The sequence below is a fragment of the Mizuhopecten yessoensis genome, unplaced genomic scaffold, assembly GCF_002113885.1.
Source record: "Mizuhopecten yessoensis strain PY_sf001 unplaced genomic scaffold, ASM211388v2 scaffold7585, whole genome shotgun sequence".
NCBI lineage: Eukaryota > Metazoa > Mollusca > Bivalvia > Pectinida > Pectinidae > Mizuhopecten > Mizuhopecten yessoensis.
The window spans coordinates 9826-37551 of NW_018407121.1; the positions used below are offsets into that span (position 1 = coordinate 9826).

The 27726-nt window shown below is 35.8% G+C and overlaps 1 protein-coding gene across 1 annotated transcript in view; it reads right to left on the reverse strand.

The window, feature by feature from the left end:
- The window catches only part of LOC110453982 (CUB and sushi domain-containing protein 3-like), a gene marked incomplete at its 3' end in the record, with an annotated part of 15781 nt that extends 4721 nt beyond the window's left edge, over nucleotides 1-11060 (reverse strand). Inside the window, exons 1-3 of the mRNA XM_021503246.1 lie at nucleotides 11000-11060; nucleotides 3543-3651; nucleotides 2385-2497 (exon numbers count right to left, since the gene is read on the reverse strand). Of these exons, the coding sequence (XP_021358921.1) occupies nucleotides 2385-2497; nucleotides 3543-3651; nucleotides 11000-11051 (274 nt within the window). The remainder of the gene's footprint in view (nucleotides 1-2384; nucleotides 2498-3542; nucleotides 3652-10999) is intronic.
- Between the last annotated feature and the right edge of the window lie 16666 nt (nucleotides 11061-27726).

A 27726-nucleotide genomic window follows, 5' to 3' on the forward strand; every position in this document is an offset into this window, starting at 1 on the left:
TAAAAAAAAACGCACAGCAGATTATCAAAAGAAGATATATAGGTATCACGTGTAAAATGTAAGTGATCAGCAAAGAACAGCGTAGATTAGATATTTAGATTATCTAGGTCATCTCAGTGAAAATAAGCGTATGAAAACTAAGTAAGTCGCGAAAAAGACCTTCACTTTTTTAACTAGCAAAAAAGCTATAATCATCATATGCTCCTTTTTTTAGATTATATAACTCGGGATTCGAAACTATTATGGACAATAATAAAATCAGGTCGCAAGCAGCCTCCATAAAAAAATGTTTAATTAAATTAAGAAAACTTATATATTTTCCAAGCTATGTGAATCGATTTGTCCAAACGCGCGGCGGCTCAGAGAGAGAGAGAAAAACACGGAACGACGATGTAAGGTACAGGACTCGACACACGGCATTATGTTACATCTATTTGATCCGATATCTTATTATCTATGTGATTTCTAGTTATTTCTCCTTAGAACAATATAGCTTATTCTTGATGACCTATCAGTTTTTCCACATGATGACTTTCATTGATATAACTACCATCAGCAAGGCATATTGCTATTCTAATATAACAGCAAATATCTTAAATCTGAATAATAATTGAATCTGAATATTATTTAAAAGTCACAGAAAAACAAATATATAGATAAGACTAGCCTATACTCCCTACACACACACAAAAGTATATGAGAAACTTCAGGTCCTCCATGATCAACCATGAAACTCAAGTTTAGCTTATATTTCCTTATGTTATATTTACTGTTCCGACCTATATCAGGCTATAATTAACCTTTTGACCTTATTAAGTGTATATGTCAATTACTCATCAAGTTATACATATATATACGATCATATCGCACGTGATACATCCGTGTACATAGTACTACCATTTAGGATCCCTGTCTCACTGCACTACAATTTTCGTCTATCCGCAGTAACCTCCCCTTCATACCCATTCCTGTACCTTACATCGTCCTAATTATGTAGATTATAACATTTTTATTTCATATTGATTGTTTTTTCATTAGGGACCCGCAGGGTGTGGGTTTTCCAAAGATTATCTCATGATCAAGGGCATGCATTAAAAAACAGTTTCCAATACATATAAAGTTAAGCAATTATAAATAAATTACAAAATTTATCGCTAAGAAATTCCAGAATGAATACCACCGAAAAATGAAGGGTACAACATGTTATATTTCGTTAATGATACCATAAAATCAATTGGGTAACTTGGAAGCTGTGCGATAAAATGTTAGTGTTACAAAGTTTGAAATAACAAAAGTATTCCTCTTTTCACTCTCGATGACGTTATTTCTGCATATTATCGAAATCCCGATAAGAGATGAAAGCAGAGAGAACACTTGTATGTAGGTAGTTGGGGTATAGAAATTACCCTTGGGTTAAGAATTTGACTCAAAGGTTCTGTTTAAATTAAATTGTACAACCAATGGTGAATTTTCTCTATCCTTGATATATACATATGATAGACTATATCAAAAATGCTATGACTGTCATTTTCGTCATGCAGGTACATAATGTGATCATGCAATGTTAATGTTGAAACGTCTGAATACCTGTGATAGAATATGAAAGCTTAAAACCGGAATGTGTGGTACTGCCATCAGATGTAAACCTGATTGTAACGCTCTCACTTGGTATTATATGTTCCGATGTAGTCACAACGTACTTTTCTGTGCTTGACAAACCTACACAGCAACAACAAAGAGAGACTATGAAATTTACCAAGAAATTATCAGTATACAAGTATATATTGCGTACCATTAAAAGGATAGAGGAAAGGCATGGACAATTTGTAAACAATCTAATAATAATGTTTGTTTTTTATAACTGAACTAACCGTACTAATTTGCTGTTTCGTATAATTTTTAGAAATACCTTTTAAGTAATCTATAGGTACGAACTCTTTTCAATATACATTGGAAATTTGAATTGTATTTATTCCTACTTTTTCAAAATTGTTTATAGTAGAATCCCATTTAACATAAATATAGATAAAAAAATATTTATTTTAAAACAGTTATGAAACAAGTTATATAACTTATATTATTCTCTCTTGTGTGCCCGAATGTAACTGCGCAGGGATCTTAATGTTTGGGGACATCGGAGTACCCTGGAAAACCCAAAGTGGTCGGGCAGGTGACCTCATACCTGTTCACGTCCGATCGGGGATTCGATCCCCGGCCGCCTTGGTGAAAGGCGAGTGAGTTATCCGCAGTGCCACCCGACCACCCGACCACCCGACATATATAATTGATATATGGACATTGCTGTTTTATGCATTAGTTATATTTGTTTTGTTAGTAAGTGGTTATATTTTAATGAATAGGTTTAACAAACAGGCTAGACATACCGTATCGAAGTCGAAGTTTGTCGTTCTCCTGTTCTAAGTCAAGGAGTTTGACATCAATACGTATCAGACCGCAACCAGCAGGGTTCCGAATTGTCCCGGAGCAATTCAGATCACTGGCATATAAAGATAATGTGTAAATAATCAATAATCTGCCTCACTACAATATCACAAATATTAGAAAAATAAATGTTGACAGTTATCATGCAAAACATTTCGAACACCTGCCATACTAAATCGTATGAATAACTGCATACAAGATGATGAGGATAACTAACAAACAAGAACAATTCATATTACTGTTATAAATAATTTCAGATGACTATCACAAAAACTATCAGATAACGGTCAAGGTAAAACAATCAGATAACGTTCTTTCAAAAAACAAATCCGATCGCTGTAAAACAAAAATATTTAGAAACCAATCATATGAGAGCAGTTCAGTCAATTGTAATAGAAACCAATTCAGACTTTTGTCATAGATTAGTTTAGCTAGTTAAATAGTGCAAAGTAGAATTTTTATTATGTTTGTATTGACCTTATATCTCTTAAATAGCTGCGTAACAGCGGCCACAAAAATAAACTAAAACTACACATACACTGTTTCAGCCATACGGGCCTAGCGATCAAAATTCAATAAGGAAATTCAGAGGGATCCTAAAGCATGTGTGTTTAAAACAAATATTCGACCTCTTTTAACTGAAACAATAGTCATACATACTCAGCGTAGTGATAAGGAAATCCTGGTGAAGCGATGAACTGTTCAGTGAAGCTGGCATTTAACGTCACACCCGACCTCCTGCATAGGTCGGTTGTCCTCTGACAATCTGTAACAGTGATCACAATTGGTCAATCATGAGCAATGAAAATTAAGAGCGATCATGTCCGGTTATCTAATAACTTCTTTAACACTTATAAATATTTCAAACTTCGATGTAATAGTTCATAACCATTTTTGATTCCCTTGAGTTGAGTAGACTAAATACCGTATAAAAAGANCGTAACAGCGGCCACAAAAATAAACTAAAACTTCACATACACTGTTTCAGCCATACGGGCCTAGCGATCAAAATTCAATAAGGAAATTCCGAGGGACCATAAAGCATGTGTGTTTAAAACAAACATTCGACCTCTTTTGACTGAAACAATAGTCATACATACTCAGCGTAGTTATCAGAAAATCCTGGTGAAGTGATAAACTGTTCAGTGGAGCTGGCATTTAACTTCACACCTGGCAACCCCAAGCATGGGCCGGGTGTCCTCTGACAACCTGTAACAGTGATAACAATTGGTCAATCATGAGCAATAAAAATTCAGAGCGATCATGTCCGGTTATCTAATAATTTCCTTAACATTTCAATGTAATAATTCAGAATATATCAGGTATTTGATTCTCTTGAGTTGAGTAGACTAAATACCGTTTAAAAAGGATGGATGGATATAAACGGCATATACCGTAGTATGCACGCTGTTGGCAACGAGTATATTCTTTTTGAAGCTCTAATGCATACCATAGTAAAAGCCCGTATTCAACGCATTTTCCGATTTAATTTTCTTAATAAATCATTAGTATTAGTTAACATTCAAAGGATAATTCAACGTGTGTAACACAACTTAATTGGTTTATTTAATTAAAGTTCCGCTTTTGACTTTTTTTTGAAAATGATCCTTTTAAAATACCGTAAAACCGCAATATAATACCCCTCGTTTAATTTTCTAGCTTGTCCCGTCAACATATTTCACCGTCCCTTCTTTTCGTTTTCCTTTATACAGTTCCCTCAATTTATTGCCGAGCCCCTTTATAATAAATATTTATATACTATTAACTGCTAACCCTTTTGACTTCAGTGCAATTCTAATTGGGTACACATACGCAAACAAAAGCCTTGAAACTTGAAAAAAGTTCATAACCATTCATTAAGATTAATTTTACAAAACTTTTTAGACATTTGTATACACGGAGCATAACTTTGTATACATTAGTAATGCCGAGCGTGAATTTCCTTCATACTCATTATCTTATCGCTGAAAACATCAATAACCTCTTAATCACGCATTTATCTAGAACGGATTTAGACGTTTTTATTTAGACATTATTTCCATGCCTTTATTTAGACTGGATAATCACGCCTTTATTTTGGCAGGATTTTCACGCCAAACAAAGTTTGGGGACATATTGTTTCTGCTCCGTTTCTTTTTATTCCTATTCTTATTATTTTAGTTTCTTCAACTTTCTTCCGCCGACGAGGTTTCCGACATGTTTCTCAAAAATCGTAGGGCGGAATTCAACGAAATTTTACATGAGTGTTCGCGTCTGACAGGCGGTGCACAAAATTATTTTCTTTTTTCGATCGGTCATCCGACTGGTCAGCCGGACGGCGGCCTCTGATTGGTCGACATTGTTTGATTTTGATGAAAGTTGGTTTATAGGGGTATTATGGGACTGCAAATTCAATCGCATACGTTTCGTTGCCATTGCAACCACACAGAGGCTTCTGATTTGTCGAAATTTAGATATTTTTTCGATTTTGTTGAAATTTTTTATATAGGGGTATTAGGGGACTGCAAATTCAATCGCATACGTGTCGTTGTCATAGCAACCACACAGAGAGGATTCTGATTGGTCGCAATTTAGAAATTGCTCAATTTCACTCAAATTTAGTATGTACATTGTAGTTGTACTATGGCAATGCAATCATTTTCTGATGCATCTTTGCGACTATTGGGGCAGTCTGGGGGACATCTGTAATGGTCCCCCCATCACAATTAGTACTTGTATAGGTAGGTTTTCCATGCCTATATTTAGACAGGCGAACCACACATTTATTTAGACAGAAGAACCACACTTTTATTTAGACAGGAGAACCACACTTTTATTTAGACAGGAGAACCACACATTTGTTTAGACAGGAGAACCACCACACTTTTATTTAGACAGGAGAACCACACTTTTATTTAGACAGGAGAACCACACTTATATTTAGACAGGAGAACCACACCTTTATTAAGACATGATAATCAAGCCTTGTTATTTATTCAGTTTTTATGTATTGTATCACTGGATTGAGTGACAAACATTAAAACGATTAAGCTATTGTTGTTTTGCGTAAAAATTGTTGTAAGCGTATAATAAGTTAATGCAAAATAAACCAAATATTTATATTCATTATCTTATATACTAAGTTTCAATTGGAGAGGTTCTCTTCGGAATTCATTCTTTTAAAATTATTCATATGTAGTTTTTTTCATCTCCGTTTATTGAATGTGTTTCTCATGTCTTATCTGTGGTTGATGCATCTTTTTAGTTCCTGTATAATTTGCAATATAACTTTATTTAAAATAAACGTGTGTCGACGATATTAAATAAGATGCCATTTATGTTATCAAAGTAACCTTTAGCATCTTTACACGTGGATCATTGTACGAAACTATAAGCACTTATGTAAATTTCACGGATGTTAATGTACTCAAAGTGGTCATAAAAAGGCCACATTTTAAGTATGTGTGCTACATTATGATACTAATTCAAGTGCTACTCACAGGCGACGCGGCAATACATGTATGATAGGAAAGAAAATGCACAGCCAGACCGGGATTTGAACCTGAGACCTCCGAACTCTAGACGAACGCTTTCTCTTATTGAGCTTCCTGTACTAGTCGGCGGTGATTACCCCTGCCTGGCTCTTTCGTATATTTCCCCTTCCTCTTCCTTAGTTATCGCTCCTGGAGACAACACTATTTTCAATATTGCTTACGGTATCCCCTTATCAGTGTTTGAAAAAAGGGTTGGTCACAGGTACCACAAAAAAATGAGAAAGCTGCAGGACAAAAGTGGGAGTTAAATCCGGGGACTTTGGATCTCTAGACGTTTGTTCTAAACATTTAAGTGACCTGATCGCCGGCAATCAACCCAGTCCAGTTACGATATATAGATATCGGTAACATGAGTACTGTCCTGTACATATATTGTTACGTTTTATCTGATTTTTACGGCCACGGAACACTATCAGGTTTGTTTGTTTTGGGTTTTACTTCCTTACAACAGCTAAGGGAAATCAAGACCGATGATTTGGGCTACGATACCGACAAACTTAAAACATCCTTTCCCGAGACACTGCATGCCTATTCTGTCATGGGCGAGGTTGGAATTTCTGGTGTTCACATGTTGCTTCGTATCATTGGTATGTTGGTTTAAGTTTATCTAGCCTGAAACCAGCTAATCAATAAAGTCACGTGATTTAGATGGCCAGGTATGGAAGTGGCAATGACAGACATGTACTAGTAATAACAAATTGCAATCATCTTCGGGAGATGCAATGAGCTCATATTTTTCACTAATGGTATAATCGTGCACTACAGTGTAAAGGTAGCCCCCTTACACTTTATTATAGTTGTTAAAACACGTTTCTGGAATATTTGCGTTTTCCGCATATAAATTGTTTCCGTCCGCAGACTTTGTTTCAAATCAATTTTAGTAACACGAAATTGGCGATAAGCGAACATAGGATGATCTCATATCAAACCTGCTCGGAAATAACACTAACACTTGTTTCCGTCTGCCGGCCATTGTCACATTACCGAGAACGTATATTATAGTTTCTACATCGTTTAGAATATTTACAATCGACCCAATGTAATACTAACACAACCAGGTCAAGGTTATATAGAATACACAACGCATGCAAAAATAACTTTAATTACATTTTGTTATACAGTCGACCAATACAGACATTATTAGCTTTAAAGTATATGATAAATATAATAAACATATGAGCGTGCATCATGGTGAAATATATCACGAGAGTAAACAAATGCTTGGAAAAAATTAGCGAACTCTAATTAGGCCAGAAATGACAATCATTCCCCCAAAAAATAATCCATTAGTTCGATTTCCACCATACTACATATACATGTTGATTATATCTATTCTACCTAGTAATATGCAATAAAAGTGTTATTTCACGTCAACCTCTATAGGCCTATAATAGTAATGTGACTAAGACATTTTTTTTAAATTAAACTGTTCTTTTACCCATGAAATAATTTATCATGTGATGCCAATTTATCTCCATTCCACAATAAGTTATGTGTTTATCTCATTTCTGACCCTGTGGTTGTCCTATTTTGTCGTTCATGATATTTTTTTCTTTTTCAGTTGCCAGTTGATCAATAGACAATGATCACTATCGTCATGCTCTAAACGAGATAGCATTTAGATCAATCACAAAGCACCAGCCTATCGACATCGCTCGTCAAAAAAAAGTAATCATTTTTTGTCCGATATAAAATAAGTTTTTCAATTCACCTTCGAGATAACTTCGGTTCAACTTTATGACACCGATCGTAAGAGGTACCAAGAAGACCAAAAGGAAAGAACACTTTTGTTGGTCCTCAAAAAAAAAAGGAAATACATACTTGTACCCTCATTCTACGTCATTACCACAGCTTGCTTACTCTCATTTGTGAAGAGGTTTAAAGAAGATCGTTGCACATGGATGGGTTGTTGATAAATGATATATGCACGCACTTGGATATATACTCCAACAATACGTGGTTGTTGGCCAATGAGAAGAGTCGATATATCGAAGACATGGTAGAAATAAAAACAATTTTAAACTGAAAGACAATATCCAGAGACTATCAATTACTCAGACCGCCTTTTTGTTAATTGTATAGAATATCAAGTTGTATGATCATTAGTATTGTAATTGGATCAGATCGCCATCTTAAAAGTTTAATGTCTGCAAACTGTAAAGGTGAATTGAACCAAAACCGACTTATTAAAAACTATGTCCATTAGTTAAACTGTATATCAGAAACTCTTTGGTCAGTCGATTGATTCGAGGATTATAATTTATATTCTACAAAGTTAACATGATGTTGAATTAACACCAGTTAACGTTTGGTTTATATTTATGCGTCGTATATATAATAATGTTCAATTGTGTTTCAAAATAACAAAGACAACGCATTTTACTAATTTGCATTATACAGTATACGTTAACTTGTCTTAGAATTAAGACATCGTTATCAGCGTGACATTTGCAGGCAATTGAAAAAAAAAGATTGACAGTATACTTGATATCCTTATAAATCTGATGAAAATCGAATCAAACTTCCTTCCTGATTTAAGTGTAATATCTACTTTATTTTTTACCTTCCACACATCATATACAAATTATTTCTGTGGTCGTGATCTAATGCAAGTAATTTGCGTCTTGTCTTGTCTCCTATATAGATTGTATGGAACTGATACAAAACAACGATATCTTGCACGGTCAAATGCTTTTAAAAGGCATACCCTTTAAAGCAGAGATGGAATAATTTCAAGCTTCTTATTTAGTATTGATCCCAGGTTCTTTGGAGAGCCTTTTGGAAACTGTTAATTCAAAACAGCAGATATATAATGTATATATATATATATATTCATATAAAATATTATAATGGTTAATGCAGAATTTTGAGGCATTATAGTGGATCAAAGGGACTCTAAGTTTTTGAAGATAATCAAAATGTTTCACTCATGTGTGATTGATTATTTCCTTCAATACTTTTCTACTGTAAAACACATTATCAAGGGGGGCACTAATGCACTTAACCATCATTTTAAGAGGATTCGATATGTGACACAAATTATCACTTTACCCTAGTTACGTTGCATAAAGTGATTGCGCGATGGTGACGTTTTCAGGATGATAACACGTGTAAGCGGTCTACTCCCTAGTCAGGAAAAGACCTTTTTAACATTTCCGCAGCAAAAGCGGGGATGTACCTTTCAATTTTGGGAGAATATTTCATTTCTGTATGTGTGCTCGTTAAGTTTTGCTCAGATGAACATACAGTTAAATATATATAAAGATCAAGTAAGCTATTTAGGTCATTTGAGGTATTGGCTATCAACATTGTCTTACTAAAAATCAAAAACAATTTCACAAACTGAAAACAGATACTCGGCTGCATTCAGAAATAATTGATGAAAGCGTTATAATTGTTTCTCTACACATTTCCCCCCCCCCCCCCCCCCATTGTATCCGTATCTAAGCTTATGATGATTGACATATTATATGTAAGACTTACTGTTTACTGCTCCTTGTTTAAAATAACAAGAATAATCCATACATGAGTGCACCTTGTACGCATTACAGCATTTCAGGAAAATACATTAAAAAATCCTTGATTTTTAAGACGTCATTCCAGATCACTTTTTCTATTTAGACAGGATTATCTGCCTTCGCTTGGTTGCTTTCCTTTATTTTGTATTTTAAGCGACGCCTTGTGGAAAGTATAAGATGACCTTCCGTCGACTATCCACCAGGCGTCGCTTAATATATATTATATATTATAATATAAAATAATGTATTGTATTATCATACAACGTTGCTATCATTCGGAATACTTTTGATCGCAGTCTTTGTTATAAAACGGTATCCGGGAAAAACCCCAGCCATAAGTGTGAACCAATTGAAGATCTGTATCGCAATTAAGGGATTATCTCTATGTTACTTAATTACTTATATATCGGAATACAGGAACTTAATCAGTTAGCTCGGGGTTTTTAAAGCGTTTAAATCAGATTCTATTACGTTTGCAATAGACACTTTTCTTCGGCTAATATAATATGTTTGCGTGTATTATTGTCAAATAGACGAACGCTCTTCAAAAATTAATCAAGCGAGTCGTGAAGTTTTATTTTGTATGTATTTGAAAAAAGTTATAGTTGACAAAAATATATTTATCCTCTTTTCCCTGTCAGGCTCACTGTCAGGTAATTCTGCTGAAATAACTGCAAAGGTGACTTTAAATTGTGTTCATTGAAATCAACTGGCATAACGCATGTCGTTACTCTTTATTTTTAACGTCTGTCGACCAAATTGTCAACTGCAAATGAACAAATTTTCCTAAATATTTCAAGATTGAGTAAACAAAACAGGATCACTGCTTATATGGTCAGAAAATTAAAAAGAAAATGCACAGCAGATTGTTAAATGAGGAGATATAGGTATCACGTGTGAAATGTAAGTGCTCGCAAAGAACAGTTTTGATTATCTAGGTCACCTCATTGAAAATATGCGTATGGTAACTAAGTAAGTCGCGAAAAAGACCTTCAATATTTTGTATCTAGTGGAGTAGATATAATCAACATTTGTTTGTATATTGAAGTAGATTATATACATTGTCACTCGGGATTCGAAACCACTAGGGAAAATAATCAAATCTGGTCGTATGCAGCCTCCATAAAAATGCTTAATCAAAGAAAGAAAACTTAAAGTTTGTCCAAGCTATGTGAATCGATTTTTCCAAATGCTCAGAGGGTCAGAGAGAGAAAAGCACGGAATGACGGTGCAAGCGACAGGAATCGACGCACGGTACTATGTTACATCTATTTGATCCGATATCCTATTATCTATGTGATTTCTAGTTATTTCTCCTTAGAACGATATAGCTTATTCTAAATGGCCTATCAGTTTTCCAACAGGATGATTTCCATTGATATTACTACCATCAGAAAGGCATATTACTATTTTAATATAACAGCAAATATCTTAAATCTACATAATAATTGAAATCTGAATATTATTTAAAAGTCATAGAAAAACAAATATATAAATAAGACTTACCTATACTCCCTACACACACACAAAAGTATATGAGAAACTTCAGGTTCCCCATGATCGACCGTTCGTGTCATCACAACTCCATTTCAGCTTATATTTCCTTATGTTATATTTACTGTTCCGACTTATATCAGGCTATAATTAACCTTTTGACCTTATTAAGTGTATATGTTAATTACTCATCAAATTATACATATATATACGATCATAACGCACGTGATACATCCGTGTACATAGTACTACCATTTAAGGATCCCTGTCTCACTGCACTACAATTTTCGTCTATCCGCAGTAACCTTCCCTTCATACCCATTTGGACATAACTATAGTACATTTCGGCTAGTACACTTCCGTTGATTAGGTAACTCAATCAGTATTATCATAAAATAACAGTCCAAGGTTGGAATCCCGGTCAAGCCCTCTATTTTACAAACGGACCAAGTTTATAAATTATATAATTTTTATATCATATTGAATGTTTTTCATAAAGGTCCCGCAGGGTATGGCTTTTTTCAAAATGTTCTACATTTGTCTCATGATTAAGGTCATGCATTAAAAACAGTTTCCAATACTTATAAAGTCAAGCAATTGTAAATACAAAGTTGATAATAGTTTTGTCGGTATTATAGGTACGGTGTTTTAGTGCGAAGAGTCTGTAGTTATCAGTAGGTTGTTGACAGGCTTGGTGTGTGGTGTCCTCGGTAGGCTATTGTCGGTCGTGGAGCGAGTTGTTCTCGGTAGGTTGTTGTCAGGTATGGGTAGTGGTGTCCTCGGTAGGCTATTGTCGGTCGTGGAGTGTAGTGTCCTTGGTAAGTTGTTGTCAGGCATGGAATGAGGTTTCCTTGGTAGGCTTTTGTCTGGCATTGAGTGAGGTGTTCTTGGTAGGCCTTTATCAGGTATGGAGTGAAGTGTCCTTGGTTGGTGTTTTCAGGCATGTAGTGAGGTGTCCTTGGTAGGCTTTTGTCTGGCGTGGAGTCTATTATCATCGGAAGGCTATTGTCAGGCATGGAGTTGGGTGTCCGCGGTAGGCTATCTCCAGGAGTGGAGTGTGATGTCCTCGGTAGATTGTTGTCACGCGTGTAGTGTCCTGTCCTTGGTAGGTTGTTGTCAGGCGTTGGGTGTGGTATCATCGGTAGGCTGTTGTCAGGCATAGAGTCTGGCATTCTAGGCATGCAGTTTAGTAAGAGTTTCATTAACATCGTTATTTCTCCATGTATGTATTAAGCATCTCATTTTATTTCATTACCTATAAAGTCTTTGAAAATCTGACGTTTTATCACTTACTCTGTTTGTCATTTGCTATTGTTGTTTTTTCTTCATTTGATGTTTCCACATTTCCTGTTGTTGTCTCTTTTATATTCCAATGTCTGCACATATATTGTAATTGTCTTTCATTTATTGTCGGTCTTATTTGTGAGATGTTTGTTGATTTTGTGTTCATCTTTTTAATTGACTTGGCTTACTGGGTTTGTCTAAATTAAACATCTTGTTGTGTGATTTATTTGTAAGACAAGTGGCATTTAGTTTTATTATGATTTGCGAAATCGACTGACTCGTATTTATACGAGATACAGACGAGTCAGTCGATTTCGCTTTGTGATATTTGGGAGTACCGTAAGATGTGCTTTAAATACTCATGGATTACGGATCAAAATACAATGGTAATTTGTTTATTAAATATGTTTTTTATACCGGCATGAAAATATTTGGATTAACATTGAAAACAAACCTCAAGTATTTTACCTGCGTTTCTTTTTACGTTCAATATATCAAACATTCTCCATCTCAATCCTTGTTTCAGATGAAACAAATTCTAATAAAGCTAAAATTAATTTCTCTCACAAATAAATCACATAACAAGATGTGTTAATGGGACCAAACCAGTAAATCAAGTCAATCAGAAAGATGGAAACACAAACTCAAGAACCATCGTAACAATAAGAGCTACAATAACAGCAAATGAGATTTAATTTAATAAATGAAAGACAAGAACAGAAAATAGGGAGACACTAATATAAAAGAAAAACAACAGAAAATGAGGAGACTCCAAATACATGAAAGAAAACAACAGCAAATGAGACACAAAATACGGGAAGGACAAGAAATACATACATATCAACATTCACAGTTATATCAGCAGAAACCGAGACACTTTTGAAGTCTTTAATATCCAACCACACAAAATATCACAAGAGAACCCCTTCCCCACCCCAATTCAATATAGTTTCAAGCAAGCCAGATTCTGAAACCTGAACTTAAAAAAAGCAACAGAGTATAGCATTCCTAGTTATTTATAAAAAAATCGTGCTTCAACAAACGATGGCCTCCCATCTGACTGCGTCATGTGCACGTTTTCCCGTTTTTCCAGCTATAATTTCACTAGTACTTGACACCACTTGATAGGGCCAAATCTGCTATTGACTGTTCAGAAACCTTTGCATTATCTAGATGTATTTAAATAAGGAAATATAAACTGAAATCAAACTGATATATTCGAACTGCCACTTCCGTCCTCGTACGCACAATATCGCTGCCCTCAGTTACATAGTAAAATGCTTTAGTCAACTGAAAACTTATTTTAAGGCACACTAGGATATTTCGGTTTTCCGAAATTATTGTTATTTATAAAGTTACGAGCATATTTAACAAATAAAGGTTTTGGGCGGTACAGACCATAACGCTGCTTTTTCGAAATTTTCAATTCCGGAGATTCCATTCGTTAACATGACAACTGAGCTGTTCGAAACTGTTTCCATTGTTTTCGGCAGCCCTTAAAACCCTAATGTACCAATTTTCTACGAAATCAGAGCCAATAACTCCAAAACCGGAAGTAAGGTTCTGGGGCCATCTTTGACTTCTGGTCGAGATAAAAATAGCCTGTTGTACACATAGACACCCTAATGAGTATGTGTGTGAAGTTTCATGATGATCCGCTCAATAGTTTCTGAGAAAACCTCTGGACAAGTTCATGGCTGAAGAATAAGAAGAAGAAGAAGAATAAGAAGAAAAAGAACACAGAGGAATAAAAACAATAAGTCCCCAAACCATGTTTGGGGGACTTAATAACAACAACAAGAACAGAGGAGATCTTCACATACATTTCTATTTTTCGATACAAGCTTAGAAACAGCGAGAGTCCTCATTTTCAATTTAGCAAAACCTCCCAAATAAATCTCTTACACAAACAAAAATGATAAAATGTAAGGTCTAATTTTTTATTTTCAACGGAATGAAAAGAAAAGACATGGTTAGTATAGAAAAATAGCGTTGTTAATGAAACCCTCGTCAAACTGCCTACCCATGGCACCAGATACAACGACTTACAACAGTCTACCGAGGACACCACACTTCACGCCTAATAACAGCCTACCTAGGACAAAAAACTCCTCGCCTGACAACCGCGTACCGATGACAACTCACTTCACGCCTTACAACAGCCTACCGAGGACACGAAACTCCATGCCTGATTACAGCCTACCGGGGACATCACAGTCAACGCCTGACAACAGCCTCCCGAGGACATCACATTCCACACCTGATTACAGCCTGCCGAGGACACAACACTCAACACCTGACAACAGCGTTCCGAGGACATCTCACTCCATGCATGACAACAGCCTACCGAGGACAACAAACTCCACGCCTGACAACAGCGTACCGATGACAACTCACTTCACGCCTGACAACAGCCTACCGAGGACACGAAACTTCACTCCTAATTACAGTCTACCGAGGACACAACACTCCACACCTGACAACAGCGTACCGAACATCTCACTGCATGCATGACAACAGCCTACCGAGGACACCACAATCACACTCCACGCCTGACAACAGCTTACCGAGGATACCACACTCCGCGCCTGACAACAGCCTACCAATGACAACACATTCTACGCCTGACAACAGCCTACCGATGACACCACACTCCACGCATGACAACAATCAGCCTACCGAAAACAACAAACTCCTTGCCTGACAACAGCCTACCGAAAACAACAAACTCCCTGTCCGACAACAGACTACTGAGAACCTCTGACTCCACACCCGACGAAAGTCTATTGAGGATTCCATTTCAGACAACAGACTACCAAGGACACCATACTGCACCCTTGACAACAGCCTAATAAGGACATCACACTCCACGCCTGACGACAACCTACCGATGAAGCCACACTCGAAGCCCGAAACAGCTTATTAAGGACAACACAGTCCAAGTCTTACAACAGTCTACACGGGACACTAGACACCACGCCAGACGACAGCGTATCGAGGACACCACAATTAACGCATGATAACATCCTACCGAGAATTAAAAACTCCACGCCTGACAACAGCCTATCGATGACCCCATACTCCAAGTCCGGCAAGAGCCTACAGCGTACTTTAAATACCGATAAAAAGCATTATCAACAAAAGTGTTTCGACTGAAAAAAGAGGGACTTGACTGGGGTTCGTACCTTGGACTGTTATATTATCGATATTACTGATTGAGTTACCTAATCAACGGAAGTTATCTAGCCTAAATGTACTATATTTATATCCAAATGGTAGTGAAGTGAAGGTTACTGTGTAAAGGAAAAAATGGCAGTGCTGTGGGACAGGGATTCATAAATGGTAGTGCTATGTATATGGGTGTATCACGTGCGTTATGATCGGATATATATGTAACTTTTGATGAGTAATTGACATATACACTTAATAAGGTCAAAAGGCAATGATTGCCTTCTATAAGTCGACAAAATAAGTATAATATAAGGAAATAAAAACTGAAATAGAGTTGTGATGACACGAACTGTCCATCATGGAGGAGCTGAAATTTCTCATATACTTTTGTATATGTGTAGGGAGTGTAGGTAAGTTTCATTTATATATTTATGTTTTATTTTCATTACTTTCAAAAACTAGTCAGACTTTTATTATTATTTAGAGTAATTATATTTTCCGGCGTTATATAAGAATAGCAATATGCCTTTCTGGTGGTAGTTATATCAATGAAAGTCAATGCTGTGGGTTAATAGGAAAACTGATAGATCATCTAGAATAAGCTATATATTCAGAAAGAACTTGCAATCACATAGATAATAGAATAGTGGATCAAATAGATGTTTCATTCGGCCGTGTCCCGACCCCTGTATCTTACACCGTCGTTCCGTGTCTTTTTCTGTTTGAGTTCTTCTTTACCTTGCTTAGCCTCTAAACTTTTGAACAAATCAATTTATATAGCTTGGAAAAAAATTAATTTTTCTTGTTTTTTTTATTATTTTATTATTGATTTAGGTTAAAATAGCTGAAGCTTAAGTTCAAACAATTTGAAATCAGTTAATTTAGGATTAAAATCAACTCATGTGCGTGTATTATGTTGTAATATATAACGAGGGTGGGAAAATGTAGGAAAATAACCAACAAAGGGCGTTTGCAACCTGAGTTGATTATTAACCCGGGCGTTTTCTTAGTTATATGTTCCACCCTACTGTACAAACACATGTTAATTATATCTATTCTACCAGGTAAAAAAGTAATGAATGTTGTTTTCTCGACTACTATAGTTTCTATACACCTATTATAAGTGAGATGACCGAAATAATCTGAATAATAGAATTTAGTGGTTTTTTTTGCGCGCACCAACATATCACACGTGATACCATATATCTTCATGTAGCAACAAGCTGTGCGAGTTTTGACCCTGTGGGCAGTTGTCATGTTTTGTGTAATTAACCGGGAAACATTTAGGACGGATTCTTCAATTTCAATTGCCATTCGGTCAACAGTCGATAAAAATAAACACTAACGACATGCGTTATGCCAGATGTTTACTTTAATCAATAAAATCAACCAATCTATCGTCATCGCTCGTCAACACATGAAATTATCATTTTACAGATTTACAAACACTATTTAAAGGCAGCTTCGCAGTATTTTCAGCAGAACTTTCTGACAGTGAGCCTGACAGCTTAGAGTAGATCAAGATGTTAAAAATATTTTTTTGTCCACTAGCGAATTTTCAAATACATACAAAACTGAAAAGGGTACCCCCATACGACAAATGAAACCTCACGACTCGCTTGTTTACCGGTTTGGCAAGGGAGGTTTCTGGAAGAGCGTTCGTCTATTCGAAAATGATACACACAAGCGTATTACAATATATCTCCAATAACCATTATTAACCACTGAAAAGTGTCATTACAATGCAAACGTAGTAGATAAGTTTTAAACACTGAACAAAACGGGCGAAATGATTCAGGTCATTTAAGCTGATAAAGAAGTAATTAAGTAGCATTCAGATATAGTCCTTTCTTTAATGCGATAAATATTTTTAAGTTATGCAAAGTAATTGTTTGTTTATTCCCGGGGGCCCGTTCATAGTAACGACTGCGACCAAACGTATTCCGAATGACATCAACGTTGTATGATATTTAAAAAAAGTACATTAGTGTAGATGACCTGCTGTTGACTGACTCCTTCCACCAGGCATCGCTTAAAAATAAAAAAAATAAAGAGAGCAACCAAGTGAAGGGAGGTAAACCCGTCAAAATTAAAGGGAAAATTAACCAATTTTTCAAAAATCTTCTTCATCAGACTCAGAGATACTACAGTCAATTTCTCTTCATGGATGGAAAGCCCATCAGTGCCGTTGTTTAAATTGTAGATTACAGTACCCCGAAGGCCATCCGTTCTCCCTTGGGGAGGGGGTAAAATTTACTATAGTTTATATAGGGAAATAACACTTTGGGGTATATTTTGAGTAGGAAATTATTCTTACTTAGTGTGAATCATCCTTGGAGGAAGATGGTGTGACATTGTAAAATTGGGATTCCTGCCTAAACCCCAGGGACCAGGGCGGGGCCCCAAATGGAAAGTAGCCAATATTTGTAAACATTTCTTCTCCAGACTTGAAGGTACTGCAGTCAATTTTTCTGCAGGGATAAAAAGATCATCAGGGGCTTTGTTTAAATTGAAAATTACAGTACCCCCAGGTCATCCGTTCTCCTTTGGGGAGGGGGTAACGTTTACTTTAATTTATATTGGAAAATAAAAAAAATGGGTATATTTTGTTTATTTTCAGTAGGAATATATTCAAACTTGGTCAGAATCATATTTGGTGCAAGAGAGTATTACAATGTAAAGTTGGGATTCCTGCCCCATCTCAAGGGGGCTAGGGTTGGGCCCCAAATGGAAAATTTCCCGATATTTCAAAAGTGTTCTTCTTCAGACTTGTATGTACTTCAATCAAATTCTGTGCGTCAGGGGCTTTATCTATTTTTCAATTTTATTACCCCCGGGCCATCCATTCTCGCTTGGGGCGGGGATAAAGTTGACTTCAGTTTATATAGGGAAATAACACCTTTTGGTATAACATTTGTCCATTTTTAGCAGGAAATTATTCAAACTTAGTTCGAATGATTATGATGACAGATGGCAATTAGACGGTAAGAGAAAATTAGATCCTGTCCCATCCCCAGGGGTTGGAGGGGTGGGGCCAAATGGTGAAAATCAAAGTTAAAAAACCTTTATCAGACTTAGATGTTTTACAAACAAACAAAGTCTTGTCCAATTCAGCAAGCAATAATTCAAACTTGGTTGGAAATGTTATGATAAAATTGAAATCAAATAGTTTCAGAAAGTAAGATCCTGACCTATCCCAGGGGTTGGCCAGGGAAGAAAATTGGCTAAATAACAATAGATAATATATTTCCATAACGCAAAATGATTTATTTGAATAGCTTTTAAAGTTCTAAACCTTTGGTGACATGACGAGTATTGTATTTCACTTTGTTTACATGTTGATTTCCACATCACGTCTCAACAATAAAATTGGTCTACCATATAACTCAGGTTACCGCTAAGACCGTTTGACCTCTTGTTAATTCTCCAAGGGTCACACAAACCAAGTTTATTAATAATTTCCAGGACCTTGGATCTTGCCTTGGGATTGCTTACATTTCTATAGTTGTATACGACAATATCAGGGTCAAGAATGAGATTAAAGTCTCCACAAATCATTGTAAATTCTGAATCAAAGTCTACTATTACTTCCAAAATGTACTGAAAATATAGGGGAATCTTTATTTGGACTGTATAAATTTATTAATGTTAGAATAAATGCTTGTAGATGTATCTCTACTGCAATACAGATGTCACGATGGGTATACGACAATATCAGGGCCAATAATGAGATTAGAGTCTCCATAAATCATCGTAAATTCTGAATCAAAGTCTACTATTACTTCCAAAATGTACTGAAAATATAGGTGAATCTTTATTTGGACTATTAATGTTAGAGTAAATGCTTGTAGCTGTATCTCTACTGCGATACAATTTCCCTCTGTAACCATTTTAGTCCTTCCCAACTTATATTCAAACTATTTTTTGAAAAGAAGTGCTACCCCTTTTGAATTTCCTTTAAAAGGATTGAACGTATATAGGGGACCCAATTTTCTGTAAAGAGAGTATCCTGTAGACGATATATAGAACAGTCTTTTTTCCTCAAAAACTCAAAGACCTCTCACCTTGTGTCAGAATCATTCAACCCCCGACAGTTCATTGATATCAACTTAACCGCCATACAACAAGCTAATTGTCCTTAGTACAGAATAAGGCAATGCGTGATAGATTGTCAACACAACCAGATTGAAATACATGAGATTTGTCTTACAAGTAGGACATAAACAACACTCAGAATACAAAACCATCCTAGCCGAACAAACAATGATAAGAGTACAATAAACATGTACTTTCCCAGATGGAGAGACTACCGCCACATTGCCACATTTCTCTGATCCTCCCTAATCCGTATTGGGTAATACATAATCGGAAAATACAAAGACGTGGCCTTATTATGATATTGGACAACAATAGGATTACCATGACATGCACCTCATGTCAACAATAAATTCAGGCCATGATGACAGGAATGAGGGATAAATAACAAAAAAATCTGAATTGGCCTTTTAAGCTTACTAATAAAAAATATTAGTAATAAGAAAATGTTAATACTTGTATGATCCAGCTATACATGTAAAGCTGTCATTTCAACCGTGATGAGATTCACCACAATATATACCTAGGGACCTGTCTAGGATTAATGGGGAACAAACCTTTATTTTAATTAAGAGGAAATAGGATTTCGGAGATACATTTTTTCAAGCTCAACGTTTATATCTACTACTCTGAAAAAAATCAATTTTGAAGTGATACAACACCAAACTTTTGTTTTCTTCTAAACAATAGGGCAGTATTCTCTTTGTGAGGACAATTATTCTCAGCGTACACCAATCTGCACACTGACCTTCATACAAATGTACTATTTTTTGTGCCAGAGAGTTATTAAATTGACCCACCATGAGGGCCAGATCAGTACTAATTATACCTGAATATAAGTCACACAATTCATATCCGTTCTCCTAAAACAAGTATATGGTAGTGCTATTGGTACATATGTACCGGGTTTAGTGCGCATGCACCTGACCTATTTTGAATCACCCTGCTTTATGTTCAGGTTCCAGCCGTCTATAATATGAAATCACGCGTTGTCCTCGTCTCATAGGCAAATAATATATTTACAGACTGAAAAGTATAGCCATATTGCCGACACATTCAAACCCGACTACCTTTGTAAGGAAAGTTTACGGAAGGCACGTGGCACAATTTCCACGCGCAATACTTCACTGTGTCGTGTATACACGCGTATAGAACAAAATGTATAGAAGCTAATACATTAACTAAACGTCAATCAAGTTCGTTTCTTTACTAGGCAATGATGCGATCACATCAATATAAAATTTGTTTTGCTATAAACATTATGTTTGACAACAATACACTTCTTTAAAAGTGTATATTTAAGTTTGCCGTTCAGTATACAGTATATATACATGTACAATGTCTCCCCCTTAAACTATACGAGTTCTATTCGCCTAGTTTTTAGTCAGGTGGGCAGGGCATTGATGCCTCCGAGTACATATGTTTATTGTTTTTACTGTAAATAGGGTCATTCTAAGTGTGCATCTATCTACAAATTGGCCTTCATACAAAAGATCAATTCCAGGCGCCAGAGAGTGAGTAAAACGATAAAGCCCAGATCCGTACTGATACCTCAACTAAAGCAATACAATTATACCCATACTCCTAAAGTCTATGCTACATGTTGTACATTAGTAGTAATGTGCCGGGTTAAGTGCGTAAAGTTATTTCTTGGCTGTCTATACACTTGACCTTTTTTCAATCACCTTGCCTGACCCACAGGATCCTGCCATTTATAATGTCACGTGTGGTTACTGTATATAATGTACCTGTATTCAAACTGTGCAACTCTCTAGTACGGGTTTTTGAAAATAAAAGTATATATCATAAAGTAAATTCATTAATAAAGGAATTGTCCCATCAGCTAGACAAAAATATGTGACACAGACCGAAAAGACAAGACCGGATTTAGATTTATTTTGGAGCAGACTATTTAATAAAACATATGACCAAACAACATCCCAAACGTCATGACCAGGTTCTGTTGTCTGCTGGGTGAAACAGGTTGTGGGAATGCATTCCAATGCTGCTTTAATTAAAATGCATTTCAATTGAATGTTTTCACAATCATGTCGTCATCCGCTGATCACTGGTCAACATAGAAAACGATTCCGAAAAAAACAGCCTATTGGTATATAAATGATTAACACTCGCTGACAGCTCATTCAATATATACTGACCTGCAATATTAAGTATACACAATATAAAAGACATCAAATTATTTTATTTCATCGTAATAAAATAAATTTTTAATCAAAAAAATAAAAAAAAGTCATTATTGTAACTACATTCTACACAGAAATAGGACTTCTGACAACTAACACACAGCATACAGTCTCACAGAACGACGTATGCGCCATTTCAGTTTATGACATGATCTTGACTTCACAATTACACACAGTAAACACTTGTTACGTCAAAATCGGGTGTGTCCGCCATTATTGTTCACTAACAGCTTCAACGCGTTTTCTAATGGACAACACTAAACGTCGAAATCAATTAGACCTAGACATAAGACACAGAGTCTCACGTTGAAATCAATTACACCTAGACATAAGACACAGAGTCTCACGTTGCAATCAATTACACCTAGACATAAGACACAGAGTCTCACGTTGAAATCAATTAGACCTAGACATAAGACACAGAGTCTCACGTTGAAATCAGTTACACCTAGACATAATACATAGAGTCTCACGTTGAAATCAATTAGACCTAGACATAATACACAGAGTCTCACATACGGCGACTCAGAATTCTCATTAGAATACAAATAGGGCTATGCAACCCTTTTCCCTCCTACATACCTCCTATATTCCTATCATTCTATATACCTCATCATCTCATTCCTTCCATTTTGCGAGAAGTAAGATTACGACTGAGTTCTTCGGTATTATTGATTGTTAATATTCGCTCAGTCAGCTGCTGTAAAGTGTGTAACCCAAACAAAGTGCGCTTATCATACCGAGGCAAGATGCCTTTCTTCACACCGTTCATGAACAATACAGTGTTCCCTGATTCGTGACCAAAAGATATAAGTCTTATATCAATTTGAATCGTAGATCAAATATTTCCTCCAATGCATTACTGTTCATGAAACATACTATCTCAACAGTGTAATGTATTCGGCCTGTGTCAATATTATATGCGTATCTTTAGCGGTGTTTAGTACAACTCAGTATTGGAACTCATCTATATCTGGAGTCAATAAAACGTCATCTTCCGGCCTGGCAAACATGGCGTCTGTTGTAAATATTATAAGCAATAATTTACAGGTGGGTAATTATATATAGTACTAGTATGGAAATAATTCTCGTGTATTCAGTGATCTGGGTTTGTAATGTTAGGGTGATCAACTAGGCAGAACATCACAGTAGGCGAATGGTTACACAATCATTGACCACAATACACGTAGTATCTATCAGTATGGAGATCATTTTGCAAGATTTACAGTAATAAATCCAATATATCTTAACACAGTCACACAAGTAGTCAGGAATTAAAACAAAAATGGCGAACATAGCGAACCCCCCGAAAAAACAATAATCAGTTTCCACCATATCTCGGACAATGATATCATTCAAAGTTGTGTAGACGTAGAAAAATAGAATGTATGCATCAAACTAACCTTGCGAACATTCCTTTGTGAGGAAAAAGAAAAGGTTGGACGTCTGTTAAATATTTTCCACTTTCAGCTCTGGAACGGAAGCATTGTAGTGCTGAGCAATGCGTTCATTATGGTGCGTAATGAATATCTATATTGATAGTGTCAGATCGTTAGAAAAGTATTGAAATTACTCGTTAAATATCTTTAGATTGATTTATAAGTGTGTTTAAATTCAACACGACTCATGGGACAAACCTGCTAGTAGTTGGTGAACAGTTTCGGTAACTTACTAGCCGGTAACACCCTGGACATGATTCAATTGGTAAATCAATCTTTGAATTATGACGTCACATACCAATGCTTTGCAACGTCAGCGTCATTTTGAAGTCATGCTTCATGGCCATTGTTCAAAATCTGAAACACCAGTGGTTCGTGGGATATAATCACCCCAAACTCGTGATGATTACTTAGTTTGATTCTTTAAGGTTAAACGTCCTCGCAATAGCCAGGGTCATAAAAGGACGGTTGCGTAGGGAGACACCGCCTGAAAGAGAAAGTAGAAAGAAAAGCAGGAAAACAGGATGATATTTGATATTTTACTGACCTGTTTCTCGCGGTTTCAACTTCTTTCTCTCACGCGAACTCTTGCTAATAACGAAAACCAGGATGCTATTAACATCCGTTCATACAATCTTTCAATCGGTTTGTTGAACCCCCCTTACATTGGCGTAATGAACATGGCAGGTTATTCTATGCAACATTAGAGGTCGCTATGAAAATGGGATAGTTGACCGTTGAGCAGTGCTAAATCTTAAGAAAAGGGATGATAAAGGTTTATTAAAAAGCAATTTGTTGAACCATTACTTAGGTCGCATATGGAGGTTTTGCCCATAGGGTATGGAAATATGGTTCAACACATTGCTCTCACTCCATAAAAATGCCTCACCTGATAAAGGTCAATAGCCGTTTGAGTGTGGTGATCCAGCACTGCTCAAATACCTTGCTTAAAATCTTAACCTAAACTTATTCGACATCAAATGTATATAATACTTTACGTAGAGTAGGCTAGTCGTTAAGTATCCTGTTAATTGGTAAATTGCTGCAGTTAAATGGTTTAAAAAAAAATGTTGGTACATAATTCCAATATTTATAAAAGTGAAGTTAGATGCCATTTCGTTTTGTTACTTGTGAATTACTCTATATTGGTTCACACGCATATGTTCTCTAGAGGACTGATGAACCCTTTCGTCTCCTAATTATACTAAACTGTTGTATTGTAGACTCGCTCATTTGTAGTGTTCCTCTTTGAGAGTATCATCTGCGTATATTTCCGTAGCACTACCGTAGCGTTTGCGTATACGGCTTTCCACTCAAAAGTTGCTTGTCAAACGTCTGGTTAAAAGAAATTAGGCAAGACCATTCTTCGCGGAACGAAACATTGATAAAATTCATTATAAACCGTATGATGGTAATATTGATGGTTACATTGAAATGGTTACATTATAATGTAATGATGTCAGACCTTGGAAGTAAACGGTGAAACTTAATTAAATAAATAAGAACCAAAGCAAGATACGTGTCGGTCTATAGATTTGTCTCTCATTCGATTAACGGGTGACGCATTGGTCAGATCACAGATCATTACTTGTTTCCAGCGAAAGTTTGTGACCTGTCAGCCTATCACCGACTAAGCTGGTAAAATGTACAATGCAATTATCATTGACGGGCCTAACATCATAGCGATCTATGTATGGTGATAGTAAATAACCAATGCAGTCAACCAAGACGACGAGTGACAGGAAAATTGTCCAGGCTCACCTAGTTCTACCTGACCCTACTTGTGTCACTAGGGTGTGGGTTATAGCTTATATTCTGTTGGATATACACCGGGTACAACCACCGAAAAGGACAAGACATTTATTACTTCCAGCACTCAGATACATGAAAATGTGTAACATGAGGTGCATGTACATGAATTAATATTCCATATATTTTAGAATTTCCAAACCCTACAATACTGAGCCGTATAATACAATTGGCTCTACAACAGACTTAAAAAGCTTAATTTACATGTCTATCGGACGTGCGAGATTGCTAATTTTTGGTACAGTGCAAATTATTAGTTTCAAGCTTGATAAATTAGTGTTTTCGTGTTTAAGCGGAACCCTATAATAATTAAATGTAATACCTAAGTATGTGATACAATCAGCAATATCAAGTGGTACGTCTTCGAGAAAGACAAGACATTATTTTGGTTACACTTTTCCGTTTGCAGAATATCATAATATTGGTTTTATGACTATTAATATTCAATTTCCATATATTACCATATACTTGAAAAATATTCAATGCATTTTGTAATCCTTCTGAAGTTTCCGAAAAAACGTGTGTCGTCGGCATAAAGGAATACAAAAAAATCAATAAAATTTGCAATTATCATATGTATTTTTTCATTACCGAATATTTTATTGCACTGCTCTTACGTACGAAAGAAATTTGGCAACAGGCAAAGCCTATATACCCATCATAAAAACGTTACAATTACATATGTTCCTTTATGTATTAAAATGAGAACTAATTTGAATTTGAATTTTGATTGAAAATGCATATTTCAAATATCGCAACTGTTGTAAGAGAGATTTTGTTGACAATGCTTTCTGAAATCAAATCGTCATTTTTATCAAATAAAAACCACCGGTGTCTCTTATGTAATTCTAAACCGTTTTCACATTTTTAATTATATTCATATAAATGTCTTGTGATTGAAAACCATAATAACCGTTTGGGTATTGAGTGTAATAGTATCAAATTATTGCTGAGACAGAAAGTCAAGAAATGTTCGTCTTTGGTTAGTACAAAGAGAGTAGTGCAGAAAGAAATGGTCTTGATCTTCGAAAGAGGGGATATCATTAAGATGTAAATTAAATAAATCTAAGTTCAAATTACTTGCAGAATTTCTGAACTGACATAACGTTATATTAACTCTTCTAATACCGCGATATTAAAGGTTTGAAATGCATATTTTCAACATTTATGAGTGTTTGTAACACAGTTCCGTTCAAACATATTCCATGAAGCGCGTAAGCAAACCCTCAAAAACGATAAAAAGATGCATTTCAAACGTTAAGTTTACGTTCTATTACATTCACTTTTATTATTTTTAGTTACGAAAAAGTAGGTTTTGCTTCATGTAAAAAAGACATACGCCGTCCTGAAACAACATTAATTGAACAGGGTTTTTCGCTGGAAAGATGTTGCGTTGTTAATGGTGACGAAATACACAGTTGAGCAATAAACAAATAGTTCCACTTTGCACATTTAAATCATTTAATTTACATGCTATCATGTTTTAAATTTTGATTATCTTTAAAATCGACAATATATCTTAATTTGAAACAAAAATACCCCATTAAATATTTTAGTTACAAAAATCAGTCCGTGTTCGCGAAGGTAGCTGACCGACAAACACTGGTTGTTCAGCGGCTAGGCTCATCAAAGAGCTGGGTGAATGGAAATCGAAAGTGTATCTGTGGAATGTGAAGTTTCCTAAGAAACCAGATGACGACTTAAAAGCCGATGTTGACTGAATTCTTGTATCGACCGACTGTGACAACGGGACTAGCTGACTGTTCGGGCATTCGGCATGACATTTTGTTTTAGTCACTTAGTGCCACTGTCGCAGAGGGGACTGGCCGACGAGCTGGAATGATGTCACCTGCTTCGCCACTTATAACGGACGCTAGTGTAAAGGACAGCGTTTTTTGTGTTCTGTTGAAAATGACCAGTTATAGGAAACAATAGCAGACTCACTTCGATGGCCCAACATAAACATGATGAGCCTTGATACAATACCACTCCAACATCGGCTGTATTGCCGTGGCAGGGAGATAGCGTCCTGTGGATTTTTTCAGCACCCTGATGTAATTAAACAGTGTGATTTGTTGTTGATCAATTTATAGTTGTTAACACAGTTTTTAAAAAAAATGTAATAAAAGGTATTTTTATATTTTAAAATGTTGATCAAAAAAACATATCGGTGGTTTTTTTTGGTGTTGAAGGGGGGTTGACTATTGTGTTTACATAGTGAGGTCAGAGGTCATATAACGGTACACTGTAGCACTGTTAATGTACTACACACTTGCGTTTTTTAATCATAACAACATTTTGAGTTGGTAGTGTTATCTAGATGGACTCTAACACACATGTAAATATTTACTACATTATTACTACATTGTGGTCGGGCATCCGTATCGGATGACCATAAACATTCCTTTCATACACTACCCGTTTTTATTTACTGAAGTGCGTAGACCAGCCTTAGTGCATAGTATGTCACGAACTATTTACAGTACCTGTCATTAGATTGCATGAACATACAACCAACAAAAGAGATGTTTTGTTATCGTATTACTAATCTCATATCTCTTTTCGAAACAGTAAATATTTCTACAGATCTTAAATTCCTAAAACTCTTGGCGCATTCAAAACGGTATATTTAACCATAGTATTTTACCTGTTCGTTTGTGAAGTGTCATTAACTTTAGCATGTTTTATCTACCTTAATTTGGCTTTAATGATCTCTTCTGTGTTGAAAGGCCGAAAA